At 48.3% G+C, this 15,843-nt stretch overlaps 1 protein-coding gene and 1 long non-coding RNA gene across 2 annotated transcripts in view; both read right to left on the bottom strand.

Annotated features, from left to right (window-relative positions):
- Window positions 1-2,818: 2,818 nt before the first annotated feature.
- On the bottom strand, window positions 2,819-15,742 carry ACAD8 (acyl-CoA dehydrogenase family member 8). Its single transcript, XM_083479351.1, has 11 exons — window positions 15,572-15,742; window positions 14,032-14,132; window positions 12,487-12,656; window positions 12,280-12,389; window positions 11,186-11,262; window positions 9,519-9,656; window positions 8,375-8,510; window positions 8,170-8,267; window positions 6,242-6,394; window positions 4,928-5,030; window positions 2,819-3,906 (listed from the first exon to the last, which is right to left on the bottom strand). Exons 1-11 carry the CDS (start codon window positions 15,669-15,671, stop codon window positions 3,854-3,856), a joined length of 1,239 nt encoding a protein of 412 aa, XP_083335477.1. The 5' UTR covers window positions 15,672-15,742; the 3' UTR covers window positions 2,819-3,853.
- The window catches only part of LOC310695342, a 362,862-nt gene continuing 349,837 nt past the window's right edge, over window positions 2,819-15,843 (bottom strand). The window contains exon 2 of the long non-coding RNA XR_014520019.1: window positions 2,819-3,206. This is a non-coding gene — a long non-coding RNA (uncharacterized lncRNA). The remainder of the gene's footprint in view (window positions 3,207-15,843) is intronic.

Genomic DNA, 15,843 nt, shown 5'->3' on the forward strand with positions numbered 1-15,843 from the left:
AATTTCTCTCTCCATCAGTTTGCCCAGTCTCTCTCTCTCTCTCTCTCTCTCTCTCTCTCTCTCTCTCACACACACACACACACACACACAAGCCCATCGACTTCCTTCCCTCCAGCCTCATGGCTTTCAAAATTAACCTTTATATCATTGCGTTTTGTACATTTTCCAATTCTAATTACACTCATTACAAAATAACTCAAACTTTAAATAAATATAGAAAGGTAGAAAATTTCTCATTGCAAGTCTTCAGACAACCCTGCTAGTGATGTTAATTGCTTGCAATAATCTTTCAGATATCGTATAAATTAACTCCAGTCCTTTTGGAATACTTGATCTTGCTGGTTTCGGATTTTTGCTGTCAGCTTCGCCAGTTTTGCAAAGTCCATCATCTTCATCTGCCATTCTTCTTTTGCTGGTACCTCCTGTGGTTTCCATTTTTGGGCCAAGAGAATTATTCCTGGGCAATTCAGCTCCAGGAACTACGCATTCGCTCCATAAGATGCACAGACATTTCCCCTTACTTTTTAGGAAGAAAAAAGTGTGTCATATGGAATGAAAAATACGGTAGTTCTTGTCTTGTACACAATTTGCCCGGTCTTTTAAAGCCATCCACTTTCATGGCCATCCCTGTCTCCTGTGGGAGTGAATGCCACAGTTTATCTATGTGTTGCGTGAAGAAGCGCTTCATTTTACAGTGGTACCTCGCAAGACGAATGCCTCGCAAGACGAAAAACGCGCAAGACGAAAGAGTTTTCCGTTTTTTGTCGTTCCGCAAGACGAATTTCCCTATGGGCTTGCTTCGCAAGACAAAACGTCTTGCGAGTTCTTGCGAGTTTGTTTCCTTTTTCTTAAAGCCGCTAAGCCGTTAATAGCCGCTAATAGCCGCTAAGCCGCTAATAGCCATGCTTCGCAAGACGAAAAAACCGCAAGACGAAGAGACTCGTGGAACGGATTAATTTCGTCTTGCGAGGCACCACTGTATGTGCCCTGAATCTTCCAACATTCAGCTTCATGGGATGTCTCCCGAGTTCCAGGAAGAAAAAAACTTTTTCACTATCCGCTTCCTTCATGCCGTGCATAATTTTATGAACTTCCGTCATGTCACCTCTTGCCTAAACTTCCTCTATACTAAAAAGTTTCAGACACTGCAACCTGGCCTCTTAAGGGAGTCACTTAAGGTTGTAAAGCTCTCCTTCTTGTACAGAGCTCTTCTCCAGACTCTCTGAGTGTCTAGGAAAGCTGTCTGGGGATGTACCCTGCAATCACAACAGGGTAGGAAGACTGGCGTGGCCAGCTCCACAGTTGGGAAGGGACTGTTGTGGAATGCAATGGTACTGTCCTAAGGCAGCCATTCCAGAAATGAAGTTGGAGCAGGGAGATTTTTAGGTCCTGAAAATATTCAAGGCATAGGCTTGTGACACAAACCAGAGACCCACTGATGGACCCACTTACAGGGAAAGGTGTTGCCCATAAGTAAGCTGAGGTATTTCTTTATTTTTATTTTTCGCAGTGGCCCAACTGTCAGTTGGAAGACACTGGAATGATTGGGACAGTAAGAGGCCAGAATGTTTGTACCTGAAAATCTAGAAGGTCACTTTAACAGGGAGATTAACTAACCAGATGCAGACCCTACGGAATCAAAAAGCAAAGGTCACATTTTATACCATTTGGCAGCGTTTTATTGCACATATAGCTGATAAGGAGCATGACCGTCAGCCGCCATCCTTAGGTCGCTTTGGGACACTCCTGTGTGAGACACACGACCAATAAATAGCAGCAAACAATGGTTTTGGTTTGGTTCTATGTTTGTATCTCGCTTTCCCAGCAACAAACACATTCTTGCATTGCAGGAGGTTGGAGTAGATGAGCCTTGGTACCTTCCAACTCTTATGAAGATGAAAGAGAAGTGTAATTCCTTGTTCCTTTGTAAATATAATGATGCAAAGGAATATCAGCAGTTTGACGTAACCAGGAGAAAGCCAATATGCCATGCTGCTTACTTTTTGCTGATCTGTTTGTATAGTATCTTCTTTAAAAAAGTAATATATATACATAATTTTTAACAACTTTTAAAGAAAAAATAGAGAGGGAGGGGTAGGAGGAACAGGTCTCACCCCCTTCTTTTGCTCAGATTTTTGCTGGCATTCACAATCACACTGGCCCTGCACACTCTTACTCAGAAAGCACAGGTTATACTTCCCATAATTCGGGGGGGGGGGGGAGCCATGGCTGTTTAAAGTGGTATCATAGCTCTTTAAAATGTATGGTGAGAATGTGACCAGAATGTCGGACTAGGACCTGGGAGATCAGGGCTCAAACCCCCACTGGGCCATGAAGCTCACTGGGTGACTTTGGGCCAGTCACTCCTACCTCGCAGGGTTGTTGTGGGGGGATTGTTGTGGGGATTAAATGAAGGGGGGAAGAACCATGTATACCACCCTGAGCTCCTTGGAGAAAAAGGGGAGATATGAATGCAAAACATGAATAAATGAATATTTAAATTATGGTGGTTGTTTATAAATTGTCACCGATATATAAGCGAATGCGGATCTGTCCTCTTTTTTGATGATGCATAAGCAGCCACTTTGTGGAGGGCACTTGCCTGCACAGGTCCTTCCGATGGCATTGAGAAACCTAATGCAAGGTGGCCTCTCATCCCTGCTTCCTTCCCAACACCCCTCCACCTGAAGACCACCTCAATCTGCCAGCCTTGCAACGCTCTTTCTTAAGGCTGAGGCACAGGAAAAAGCAGCAAAAGGCACATCGGCAGGATTGTGCTCTTAACCAAAATAATAAGGGGAGAAACGACAATGCAAACCAAGTTAGAAACAGCAATTTATTGATTCCAGCATGGAGTAGTAAAAGAAAATGACCCGGATCAGCACTCTCGACACTCTTTGTGCTATTGGCCAACTGGAAATTGCCAGATTGAGACCCTGTTGTGCGTCAAAAGGCTTTCCTGCTGCAGCCCAAATGATCTGATGGTGAAGAGGATTCGCACGATCTGAACGATGGTGGGAGACAGAGTGAGCTTTGGTGGAAATCGAGGGGGTTGCCATGAGGTTTAATAGACATGGGGAACCTGTAGTCCTGCAGGACTATTAACTCCGACTTCCATAGCTCTCATTATTCCTGGCCATGCTTGCCAGAGCTGATGGAAGGCTGCAGGTTCCCTCTCCTTTGGGTTTACTACAGATATTGCAGAACTACAACTTCCATCATCCCTAACCAATGGCTATGCTGACTCCGGTGCTGATGGGAGATATCAGCAACATCTGAATTTAGCCACCCCTGATTTAGCAAGGGAGGAGAGATCTCCTCCTCACCTGCCAACTTGACCTAAAAAAAGAGGACCTGTGTCTTGAAAGAAAAGGCAAAGCTTAAAAGGCCTTTGTGGTTTTCCCCTGGGGAAAAAGGTGTAATCTCCAGGAAATAAGGATGTAACAAGATTATCCCTTTCCCCCAACATGTGCAAAACCCAGAACGGATTTTCTCTTCCTTCTGCCCACCCGCATTGCAAGGCTCTGGTATCAAAGCCCATCAAAAGACTGTAGCTCCCGCCTTCAGGAATTGGAAGCTAACTTAAAATGCTGGAGAGGATGCAGGCCGTTCAGTTTTGGCCAGTGCTGTGTTTCTTCTGGAGGAGTAGAGAAACAGGACTGCAGCTGGCCTTTCGAGGGCAAAGGCTCTGCATTCACCACCTGCCACCTGGTGGGTTTTGAGCCATGCCCATCAGGGCAGAGATCGGTAGGTGGGTGGAATGCTGGTGGTGAAAAAGAAAACTCTCCTCCAAACTCTCCTTGTTTCAAATTCGTATCCAGCAAAGCAAAGGTCTGAAGACCAGCTCCTGACGCTATGCCTGTAGCAAATTCCTAGCCACGATCATCCTCATCACTTCGTTAGTGCCTAATGGCCAGTGAAGCCAGATGAAAGAGAGACAGACAGACAGACAGATGGACAAAGAGAGAGAGAGAGAGGTATTTGTTAGCAAATCACAGAACTGTGTGTATTTGGTGCATGCACTGTAAGTACTGGGGATCTGGACACAGATGGGGAATTCTAAGAACCCCAGTTTTCTTCCTTCCATGGATAAAGCAAGCAAGTTTATAGTCCTCATGGATGCAAAGGTTGAAAGTATGCAGGCACTACCTGCTTACGACCGCAATATCCTACCCAAGGAAAGGGATGTAGCTCAGGAGTAGAGCATGCCCTTTGCATGCGGAAGGTCCCAGGTTTAATCTCCAATGGCATTTCCTGGGGATCTCCCTGCCTGAAATCTTGCAGAGGTGCTGCCAGTCAGTGTAGACAGTACTGAGCTAGATGGACCAATGGCCTGACTCTGCATAAGGCAGCTTCCTATCTTCCCTATGTTGATTTTAAAAAGCAGAAGGTTTCCTAGCCATTTGTTAACTTGGGACCAAGTTCCCACAGCTCGCAGCATGAGATGTGGCCGACCCGTGCAAGTGGGAGACACTGGTGAAACCATTATGCAATCAGCTCATTGTAGCTTAGCAGTTAATGAATATTAATGTGGGTCTCAACATAAACAGAAAACTACAGAGCAGGGGCTGCAGTGAACCATCAACACAGGAATCTAGGGACATAGGAAAGTGTCTTACACCGAGTTCAAACGACTGATCCGTGCTGTCTGCATCTGTGTTCTTCACCCTGCTGTTGGACTACAACTCCCATCACCCCCAGCCAGTCTCGCCACTGGTCAAGGATGATGGGAATTGTAGTCCCATCTGGGTAACCCAAGGCTGACATACACTACATTGGCTGGCAGCAGCTCTCCAGGGCTTCAAGGGGGAACAATCTCGGGCCTACCTGGAGATGCCAGGGACTGAAGCAGGTTCCTTCCACATGCAGTCACTGGAATGAGGCAGGCAGCAGCCAAGGCTGCAGGGCAGCACCCCACACGACTCACCTTCCAAAATCTGGTGCACACGGATGTCTCGTACAAACTGCTGCACTGCGTAATCCTTCAGGTACCCGTAGCCCCCGTGCATCTGCAGGGCTTGGTTGCAGATCTGCGCAAGACAGAATCAAGTAAGAGTTGAGCCCTAGAGCCTGGAGGGTCGGGGAGGAAAGGAGCCAGTCCACAAGCCAAATGTGGCCCCTGGGACCTCCCCATCCAGTCTACAGTGCTCTGCTGACTCTGTCCCACTTTGGCTTCTATTTGAACAGGCAGAAGGCTCTTCTCCAAGTCCAGGGGCCTGGGATTTTTTTAAGGGGTGTGTTTGCTATAGCTGGCGTAGGAAAATTAACCCTCCAATACCCATTTGTTGCATTCCCACCCCCCAAAAAACCTCACACACACACCCCGTGCCACAACTGAACTTGAAGAAGGCCTTTTATTGCACCAATAGGATGCTTTTCTTCAAGCCTAACTGTTGGGAGAAGTTCTAGTGCATGGGTAGGCAAACTAAGGCCCGGGGGCCGGATCCAGCCGAATCACCTTCTAGGGTTGTTGTGAGGATAAATCGGGGAGGTCTATGTACACTACCTTTAGCTCCTTGGGGAAAAGCTGGGATATAAATGTAAATATAATAATAATAATATTAATATTATTATTATTATTATTAATAATAATAATAATAATAATAATAATAGCAGCAGCAGCAAAGTAGAACAGGGACAATAAATAATTGAGTTTAAGCACCAGTCTTTTAAAAAAACGAAAGCAGAGAGAAAGCAGACACAATAGCCTTTAAAGACTCACAGAAGCCTGGATTAAAATACAACACTGCCACCTAGTGGTTGAGTGAGTTAACCACTAAACAACGAACCTTCCCTTGACTTGAATAGTCGGACCTATAGATTTGGCTTCCGTTTCTACTCCTGCTCTGCTTTCTGGGATAACAGGAGCAGCAGTCTGCAAATTGCCATTCCTTGTGCTTGTTTCCCAGCTGCTGCTGCTGCTGCTGCTTCCTTGCAACAGTAGCTGCGGTGAACAGCAGCAGCAGTACCACTAGTGAGCTCTCTGGGCAGCCTTGCTCGAGAGAAAGTGGGTGAGCTGCCACAGCAGCTAATACTATAGAGGTCTTTTCCCAATTCCTTTGGATCGTTACCTTTGACTTACCACTTCTTGATCATTTCCCGAGATGGCGTCTTTTAAATACCAAGGAAGAAGCCTTAAACGTTTGAAGATGCAAAAAGCGCCACCTTTGCAACTGCAGTAAACATGCATGTTTTTGTTTTTTTTAAAAAGGGGGGGCTGGAGGAGGGGGGATTTGCCTACCGCAAAGCATTCGTCCGTGGCAAAGAGCTTGGCCATGGAGCAGAGGGCCACGGCATCCTCACGCCCCTCCTGCAGTGCCTGCGCCGCGTTTCGCACCATGAGCCGGGCAGCCACCAAGCGGGTTGCCATCTCTGCCAGCCGGAACTGGAGGTACTGCCAAAAGAGAAGCAGCAAAACGGGTAAAGGCGTACCCAGAGGGCCAACCCAGCAAGCGGCCCCAATTTTGCTGCTGCTGTGAGGCTGCCCTATTCCCCTATTTCTCCCCAACAAGGGAGCGAGGGGGCCTGCCCAAAGCGGGAGCCAAATGCTTGCATACAGAAGGACCCAAGTTCAGTACCCCATGTGTGCAGGTAGGGCTGGGAATAGACGCTTGTGTGGAAGCCACCGCAGAGGGGCTGTCAGTCAGTGTGCAAATGGTTGGCAGCACCTTGTTACGTCCCTCCTCGCTGGATCACTTGTAGACCACATTCACATCATAAAGCACTGCGATACCACTTTAAATAATTGGTGCTTCTTGCAAAGAATTATGGGAGCTGGAGTTTGTCAAAGGTGATGAGAGTTGGGAGGGGATCCCCTATTCCTCTTCCAGACCTACAATTTCCAGAGTTCCCGTGGAGGAGGGATCGATTTGTTAAACCACTCTGGACACTGTAGCTCTGCGATGGGAATAATTAATAATAATAATAATAATAATAATAATAATAATAATAATAATAATAATAATAAATTTTATTTATACCCCGCCCTCCCCAGCCAAGACTGGGCTCAGGGCGGCTAACACCAAATATAAAAACGATTGAAATACAGCTTAAAAAACAAGATTAAAATACAACATTAAAACATTAAAACGCAACCTCATTTCAGTGGAAACTCAATCAAAAACTTTTGGGGGGATAAAAAGTCAAGTCTTCACCAAAGCTAACTATTCAGACTGGTCCAGACTCAAAACAGGACCTCAAAGGACCTCAAAACAGCTCCTGGCACTCTTAACAAACTACAGCTCCCAGAATTCTTTGGGGGAAGCCATGATCTGAAGCACAACGGGTCAGGATGCCTGGCTGTTAACTGGAAAGTTGCCAGTTCAAGCCCATGCAGGGACAGCGGTGGGCAGTATTAGAGCATTGGACTAGAGCAGTGTTTCCCAACCGGTGTTCCGCGGCACACTACTGTGCCGTGAGACATTGGCTGGTGTGCCGTGGGAGGGAGGCGGGCGAGTCGGGCGGTGAGAGGCGGCGGCGGCGAGGATCCGCGTCGAGCCGGGGGCGGCTCCGCGGTGGTGGTGCCGAGCAGCGGGGCAGCGCGTGCAAAAGGGAGGAGCGCGAGACAGCGGAGGAGGAGGAGGCCGGCATGTCCGGGCAGCAGCAGCAACAACAGCAGCAGCAACTCCCGGCGACGGCTCCTCAAGCCCCGCCGCCGCCCCCTCCTCCGCCCGCTATCGCCGCCACCACCACAACAGCCGCCTCCGCCTCAGTTGCCGCCGTCCCTCAGTCCCTCGCTCTGCTGCCTCCTCCCACCCCCAAAGCTTGGAGGTTCCCCGGCAAGGGGGAGGGAAAAAACTTTCACTTTCGTGCGTCCCTCCCGGCGTGATGCTGCGCGCTGACGTCACGGGGCGGGGCTTTAATGGTGGTGTGCCGCGAGATTTTTTTCAGTAAACAGGTGTGCCGTTGCCCAAAAAAGTTTGGGAAACACTGGACTAGAGAACCCTTGAGAAACTAGGATTCTAGGGATATCATTGTGCTTTGAATGGACGGTGTGAATGTGGCCTTAGCTTCTGCCCTGAGTGCCACAGGAGGCGTGGAATCACTCCCAACCCGACCTGGAGCTGCTGGGGATCAAACCCGGGACCTTCTGTGTGAAAGGCAGGGGCTCTAACCACTGAGATGCAGCTCTCGTTTCAGGAGCGACAGGCTGTCACAAGATGAAGTCACCTGATTGCTAGCCAACAGCTCCCCGAACTGCTTGCGGACGTTAAGGTGATCCCGAGCCAAAAGGACTGAGGCATGGGCGGCACCTAGAGAGCAAGAGGCTGCAGAAGGAATGGGGAAGAAGACTCCATTATGCACGGGAGGCCTGGTGTCGTGTCCCCCCCACCCTTGGGCAGCCCAAACCTCCCACTTTCCCTTCCGCTCTTACCAATGTTAATCCTCCCTCCATTCAAGCCCTTCATGGCGATGTTGAAGCCCGTTCCTTCCTCTCCCAGCCGGTTGGCAACCGGAACGGCACAGTCCTCAAATATCACGGCGCGTGTCGGCTGGGAGTTCCAGCCCATCTGCAGGGGAAGGGAAAACAGGAGAGCCTTTTTTGCTAATGCGCTCCGATGCCACTGCTGTGTCTTAAGCCCAGTCCTGTGGAACACTCCGCCACTAGAGATTCAGCGGGGCGCCTTCACTGCTAACCTTTAGATACCAGCTGAAAACATTTCTGTTCTGCTGGGCCCAGGAACCAACCTGAACCCTGCAATCGTCTTCTGAAGCCCTTTTTCGTGTGCCACCTCCACGAGAGGTCCAGAGGTTGGCAACACAAGAAGGGGCCTTTTCTGTAGTGGCTCCCCGTTTGTGGAATGCTCTCCCCAGGGAGGTTCAGCTGGCACCTTCATTATACACCTTTAGGAAACAGGCGAAAACATTCCTCTTCAACCAGGACTGTCATCCGATGCACTTTTAAATGTGATGTGAGAGGGGGAATTATTATGTTCTTTCCGTTCTTACTTTTATCATGTATTTTGTGTTTTTTTAATACTGTATTTTTATGTTGTGAACTGCCCTGAGATCTCTGGGAATGGGGCAGTATACACATTTTCAGTGCTTTTTTTCGGGGGGGGGGGGAGGTACGCATACCCCTAAACATTTTGTGAAGCTCTGTACTTTTGTCCATTTACTGTATTTATTTTTCACAATTGCAACTATAAAAAGGTGATTTTCTTGAGTCAAAATGAGAGCACCCCTAAACATTTTTTTAGAAAAAAGCACTGCACATTTTAATAAGTAATAATAAGTTTGTTGGTGGTTTGTTGGTGTTTGTTTTTAACTTTTTATGGTTTTATGTTTTTATTGCTGAAAACTGTTTTGATATTTTTTTCTTTTTTATGATGTATAAATAGGATATATAATTTTTTTATAGCTAAATAAAATATACTGGCTGGCCACTTAAGCAAGTCCCCACAGTGGCAAAAGTGGCACATATTTTTAATCTGAATGCAGCATGCACCCCAAAAGCCAAGAGTGTCTCCACACACACACACACACACACACACACACACACACACACACCTGCTTACCTTTTTCTCCTTTTTGCCAAAACTCAAGCCGGGAGTCCCCTTCTCCAGAACCAGGCACGAGATTCCTTTGGGGCCTGGCCCTCCCGTCCGGCACATCACCACATACAGGTCTGTGTCGCCGCCACCGCTAATGAAGGCCTAGGGAGACGAGAAAAAGGATGGCTCAAGAGAAAGGGGAGGGAAGGGAGGGAGGGAGGGAGAGTCTACTACAGCCCAGGCGACCTCAAGAAGCAGAGAAGTTGCCCCTGGGGGGCCTGTGTATCCAAGGCCATGCAAGGTCCAGGAAGGAGAGAAGGGCTGGAGTGAGAACAAAGGACAGGGGAGAAGATTAAGATGAAGCGAGGGAGGATAAACAGGGAGGGCAGAGTGGCAACATGGAGCTAAGAAGGGCGCCGCTGGATCAGGCACCAGTACCCTGCCTCCAGCAGCACACAGGGAGACGCTTTGAGGAAGGCCACAAACAAGGGTGCGGACATCAGCCCTCTCCCACTATATCTGAAGGAGCGTCTCCACCCCCATCATTCTACCCAGAGACTGAGGTCCAGCACCGAGGGCCTTCTGGCGGTTCCCTCACTGCGAAAAGCCAAATTACAGGGAACCAGGCAAAGGACCTTCTTGGTAGTGGCACCCTCCCACCAGTTGTCAAATAGAACAACAACTACCAAACTTTTAGAAGACATCTGAAGGCAGCCCTGTTTAGGGAAGCTTTTAATGTTTGATGGATTACTGCATTTTAATATTTTGTTGGAAGCCCAGCCAGATGGGTGGGGTATAAATAATATATTATTATTATTATTATTATTATTATTATTATTATTATTATTATTGGGAAAGGATGTAGTGAGAAGGTATCCACCTGTTTTGCATGCAGAAGGTCCCTGGTTCGATCCCACATGCAATCTCCAAGAGTCCCTATTTTCCAGGGACAGTCCCGGATTTACAGAAGCTGTCCCGGTTTCCGATTTGATCCCAGAATGTCCCGCTTTCCCCTATGACATCCCTATTTTCGTTGGAGAAACGTTGGAGGGAATGGGGATGAGATGCTCCCAGGGAGCAGGCCCCTCTCTCTTCCTTGACACTGACACTCCTGGCCTTTTCCTCCAGGCCTAATCCACACAACGAACATGAAGGAAAGGGAAATGCAAGGGCAGCAGCACCTCCGACTCTGGTCAATATCTGCTCATCTGGAGAAGGGAAGGAAATGGGGGGGGGGGAGGCAGCTGCAAAGCAGCAGGAGCCGGGGGAGCTCAGCAGTGGGTCCCCTGCTTTGTTGTTTGTGGGCAGGTATCTGACAGCTAGCACACAGCACACATCTGGAAACAAGACTGTCCCTGAAATGATAACCATCACCTGACCTAACACACTGCAAATTTATCCACTTCCCTTTTCAAAGCTACCTTAAGCCAGATAGCTGTAAGAAACATCATTGGAATTCCCAAAGCAATCTTCAGAACCAAATAATTTATGTGCAGAAGGCATTGCGGGGGGCAGGGACTGCGGAAGGGAGAAAATATTGCATTCTGGACATCTGCAGCAACGACTGCTTGGAGCACCGAAATAGCCTAAGGAAGGGGAGGTGGTTAGTTCTGCACGAGAAGGAGAATATTTTAGAGGGTTCGTTGAGGCGAAGATGAAGAGTGGGTGTCAAAGAGGAGGACGCCTGGTACCTTGGAGCCATTCAGAATGTAAGTGTCCCCTTTCTTCCGGGCTGAAGTTAGCAGGGAAGCCGCATCACTTCCACTTCCTGTTTGGGAAACAAGAGGCAGACAATTGCAACTGAGATACCGTTAAAAGAGCAATAAAGAGTAAGATTCAGACAAGAGGTGCCCGGGTTCCAATTTTTGGGGTGCTCACAGGGTGGCCTTCGTCACCTCAGATCAACAAGGATATTGTAGAGCCGGAAAAGGTTCAGAAAAGGACACCCAAAATGAGCAAGGGAATGGAGTGACCCCCCCCCCTCCGCCAAGTGAAGAAACACTGCAGTGTTTGGGACCTTTTAGAGAAAAAACAAGAAAGAGGTGGCATGATGGAGGTTTATAAAATTAACCATGGCATGGAGAGAGTTGATGGAGAAAAGTTTTTCTCCATCTCTCATAACACTAGAACTCGTTGGCATAAAGGGAAGTTGAATACTGGAAGATTTTTATTGATAAAATAAAAAATAAAAAGTACTTTTTCGTACTATGCGTAGTTCAACTATGGAACTCACTCCCGCAGGAGGCAGTAACTACAGTGGTACTTAAGTTAAGTACTTAATTCGTTCCGGAGGTCCGTACTTAACCTGAAACTGTTCTTAACCTGAAGCACCACTTTAGCTAATGGGGCCTCCCGCTGCTGCCGCGTCGCCAGAGCACGATTTCTGTTCTCATCCTGAAGCAAAGTTCTTAACCCAAGGTATTATTTCTGGGTTAGCAGAATCTGTAACCTGAAGCGTATGTAACCTGAAGCGTATGTAACCCAAGGTACCACTGTAGCTTGCTTTGAAAGACTTGGATACATTCATAGAGGGGTCCTCGTTTTCCATCTGCAATCCTGAGACTGTAGAACACTGTCTGAAGTGACTTCTGTCCTCTGCCATTTGGACTCTTAATTTCATCTTCTCTGGATATCCTCAAAAGTTTTTCAACTGCTTTCTTCTTCTTCTATATGAGGGAGCGGGGACACTTACCTGTTTCTCCATTGCTTCTGTTGCTTTCCCACGAAAAGCAATACAATATAATTTGATGAAAAACTTTTAACTAAATGAACAAATCTCCCTCACCTGGCTCTGTCAGACAGTAGGAGGAAAGCTTTTCCATGCTGCAAAGCGACGGGCAGAACTTGTGCCTCTGCTCCTGTGTCCCAAAGGTGTCGATCATCCAATTGCACATGCTGCAGCAGCGACAACCACAAGAAAAGGCGTCACAATGCAGACCCTCTGCCTGAAGGCGGCCTTCCTGGCCGAGCCCTTCTGCCTCCCATTACTCACTTGTGGATGCTGATATAAGCTGTCGTACTGACACAGCCCGTCGACAGAGCCTCAAAGATGATGGAGGTGTCGAGCCGGGACAACCCAGAGCCCCCCACGTCCGGCTGCACATAGATCCCACCAAACCCCAGCTGAGCTGCTTTCCGCACTGTCTCCACAGGGAATATTTCCTGCGAAGCGAGAGAGGGGAAACAGTTCTTCATTTGGGTTTTCGACAAATCTTGAGGTTTTGTCCCCCCCCCTTTCTCTTCCTTTTCTCAAGGACAGCTATTTCTTTGAAGCAGCAGGTGAACACCCCTCACCCACCGACCACAATATTGGCTTACTAGAATAACTGCTGCTTGAGAGGAGCTATCAGAGCCATCTTCAAATATCTAAAGGGCTGCCACATGGAGGATGGAACTCTGAATAGGATGACTGAAACCAATGGTTTCGAGTTACAGGAAAGGAAAGAGTCCAGCTAAACATTATGAAGAACTTTCTGAGGCTCAGAGCTGTTCGACAGTGGACTGGACTCCCTTCGGAAGGTAGTGGACTCTCCTTCTTTGGAGGTTGTTGAACTAAGGTTGGGTGGCCATCTGTCCTGGGTGCTTTAGTTGAGATTCCTGCATTGCAGGGGGTTGGACTAGATGGCCCTTGGGGTCCTTTCCAACTCTATGATAACATTTTAAAACTGTTATAAGCTTCTTAAAAATCACACGCATCCAAAATAAATTGAAGAACAGACCATGTATCCAGACAGACCCACCAAAACAGATGTTTTTCAGCAGGTTTCTAAAAGAATATAATGATGGTGCTTACCGAATGTCAATTGGCAGAGAGTTCCAAAGTTCCAGGTGCTGCCACACAAAAGGAATTACTCCTTACAAATGTGGAGGGAACACTGTGTGGCTTTGAAATGATAAAACCTGATGCATACATACTAAAACTGCCACTGAGGTGCCTTTCGAAGCATAGGGTAACTTAGGTAAAGGGTAAAGGGGACCCCTGACCATTAGGTCCAGTCGTGGCCGACTCTGGGGTTGCTGCGCTCATCTCACTTTATTGACCGAGGGAGCCGGCACACAGCTTCCGGGTCATGTGGCCAGCATGACTAAGCCGCTTCTGGTGAACCAGAGCAGCGCACGGAAATGCCGTTTACCTTCCCGCCGGAGCGGTACTTATTTATCTACTTGCACTTTGAGGTGCTTTCGAACTGCTAGGTGGGCAGGAGCAGGGACCAAGCAACGGGAGCTCACCCCGTCACGGGGATTCGAACCACTGACCTTCTGATCGGCAAGTCCTTGGCTCTGTGGTTTAACCCACAGCACCACTCGCGTCATAGGGTAACTTACCGGTGAATAAACAAGCGCTACCACTCAGAAGCCAGGAAAGGTCACCTTTTACATTTTATGTTTGCTAGTGAGTAGCAGAAGCGAGCAGCCCCAAGCAAACGAACCAATTAGCAGTAGCAAACAGCGGCAGGCTTTCCCCACCTGCTCTCTTGGTAGGGCACTTAAGCATTGTCGTCAGATCTGGTATCTACACACCTAGTGGATTCCTCACCTTTTCATCCCACTCAGCCATGTGGGGGGCCATCTCTTTGGCAGCAAAGTCAAAGGCCACTTTTTGGAACTCCTTCTGCTCCTCGGTCAAACCCACTGTGGCTGGGAGGCAGAAGAAAGGGGAGAAGCTTTCAAAGCAGAGACAAGGAAAAAAGGAGGAAGAGATCCTCTAATAAACAGGCCACTTTAGGTTAATGAAAGTAATATTTATTTGCTGCATGCCACCCAATCTCCAAGTAGTGCGAGGTCCCAGGCGCCGACCCAGGGTTTGGAGACAGTAGAGACTGTGGTGTCTTTATGATATATGGTTTATTTACACATATACACAAGCTGAGCCTATGATGGAGGGAATCACACCACTAACACCCCAAGGAGGTCTTGCTCTTCCCTTGATCATAGTTTGGATTTAAACAGAAATCAGGCATGGCTCTGGCCCAGAGCTGCTTCCGTGGTTACTTTAATGACATACTTCAGCCACTATCTCGCCAAGAAACTGGCCTGACTCCCCAGCAACTGAATCCTTGCTAGGTCCAGGAATTAGAAGGGGACTTGGGGATACAACATTATTTATCTGGAGCATTTCTGCTTTGCTTCTGAAACAGCTTGCACATAATCAGCTAAAACAAGACACATTTTCTGCATGCAGGCTTGCAATTCAAAAGCCACAGCACAGAAGGAAAAAGGGGCAGGGAGAGGGGGGTTGGATATGCCAATTGTTAAAAATTAAGTAATGGTTCTTGTAATGAATAACTGGAATGGCCTCATAGAGCTGATGGAATGAATTCTGCTTCTCATCTCTCCCACTGAGGCATCCTGCTGAGAGAGAGGCAAACAGGCAACCGTTGAGGGAAAGGAGAACTAATAATAATATACCTAGGAAGCACGCTCAAAGTTACCTGAGATTTTAGGAATGTTTAAGACGTTGCAAAATCAGACCAAGTTCGGCTCCACCCTTTTCCCCATCTGGGGCATGCATCTGGTTGCTCTGATGGTGCTCAGCACATGAGGAACAAAGGGGAAAGCCTCAGCTCATTGCCAGAGCATATGCTTTGCATGCAGAAGGTCCCAGATTCAGTCCCCAGTGGCATCTCCAGGTGGCCATGCTGACTGGGATCAATTGGGAGTTGTGGCCAACAGCATTTGGAAAGCCAGACCCAACCTGCCTCTCCAGCAAGAATCCTCCTTAATAGCGTCATTGCAGACAGAAGTCCAACAGATGAAGCATGACCCAAACAGCACATCCCCGTGCTGAGAACGGCAAGCAACCTCCCCTGCGATCATCTCCGTGCAAAAAAAAGGAAGAATCCACTGCTGTAGCAGAATAGTTGGCAGGAGTTCAACCGGTGGTGGTTTCCTCCCCGTACATTACCACGCGGTGGCCAACGCAACCTGTTGGATCTCTGCCTGCCGCACCTCCGCTAAAGGCAAGGGAGTCCGGCTGTTTGCTTTCCCCCCAGCTAACAGACGAACTCCGCTCTTCCCCAGAGGACTGTCCCTAACCCGAAACAGCAGACTGTTAGGTTATCTCCCCTTAATCTTACGGTCTATGCAGGAGGCGATGTCTCGGCGCCCCCATGCGTGCCTCCGTCCAGGAAGCCTCCTCAGTTGGGCCCCCAGCCTGCAGCACACTCTCCAAGCCATGGCCAGCACCACCTAAGTCGCCCGGGCAGGTGAACGAGGTCCGGGTGGCCGCTCTGCATTGTGGGAACTGTTGTTCTCAGCTCCACAGGCGATGGTTGCTTTTCTTTCTGGCTCCTACCAGAGAAGACTACCATCCCCAGAAGCCTTTGCAAAGGGCTTGCCCGGGCTTCTG

Source organism: Podarcis liolepis, assembly GCF_965112155.1.
Source record: "Podarcis liolepis genome assembly, chromosome: 16".
NCBI classification, from domain to species: Eukaryota; Metazoa; Chordata; class Lepidosauria; order Squamata; family Lacertidae; genus Podarcis; species Podarcis liolepis.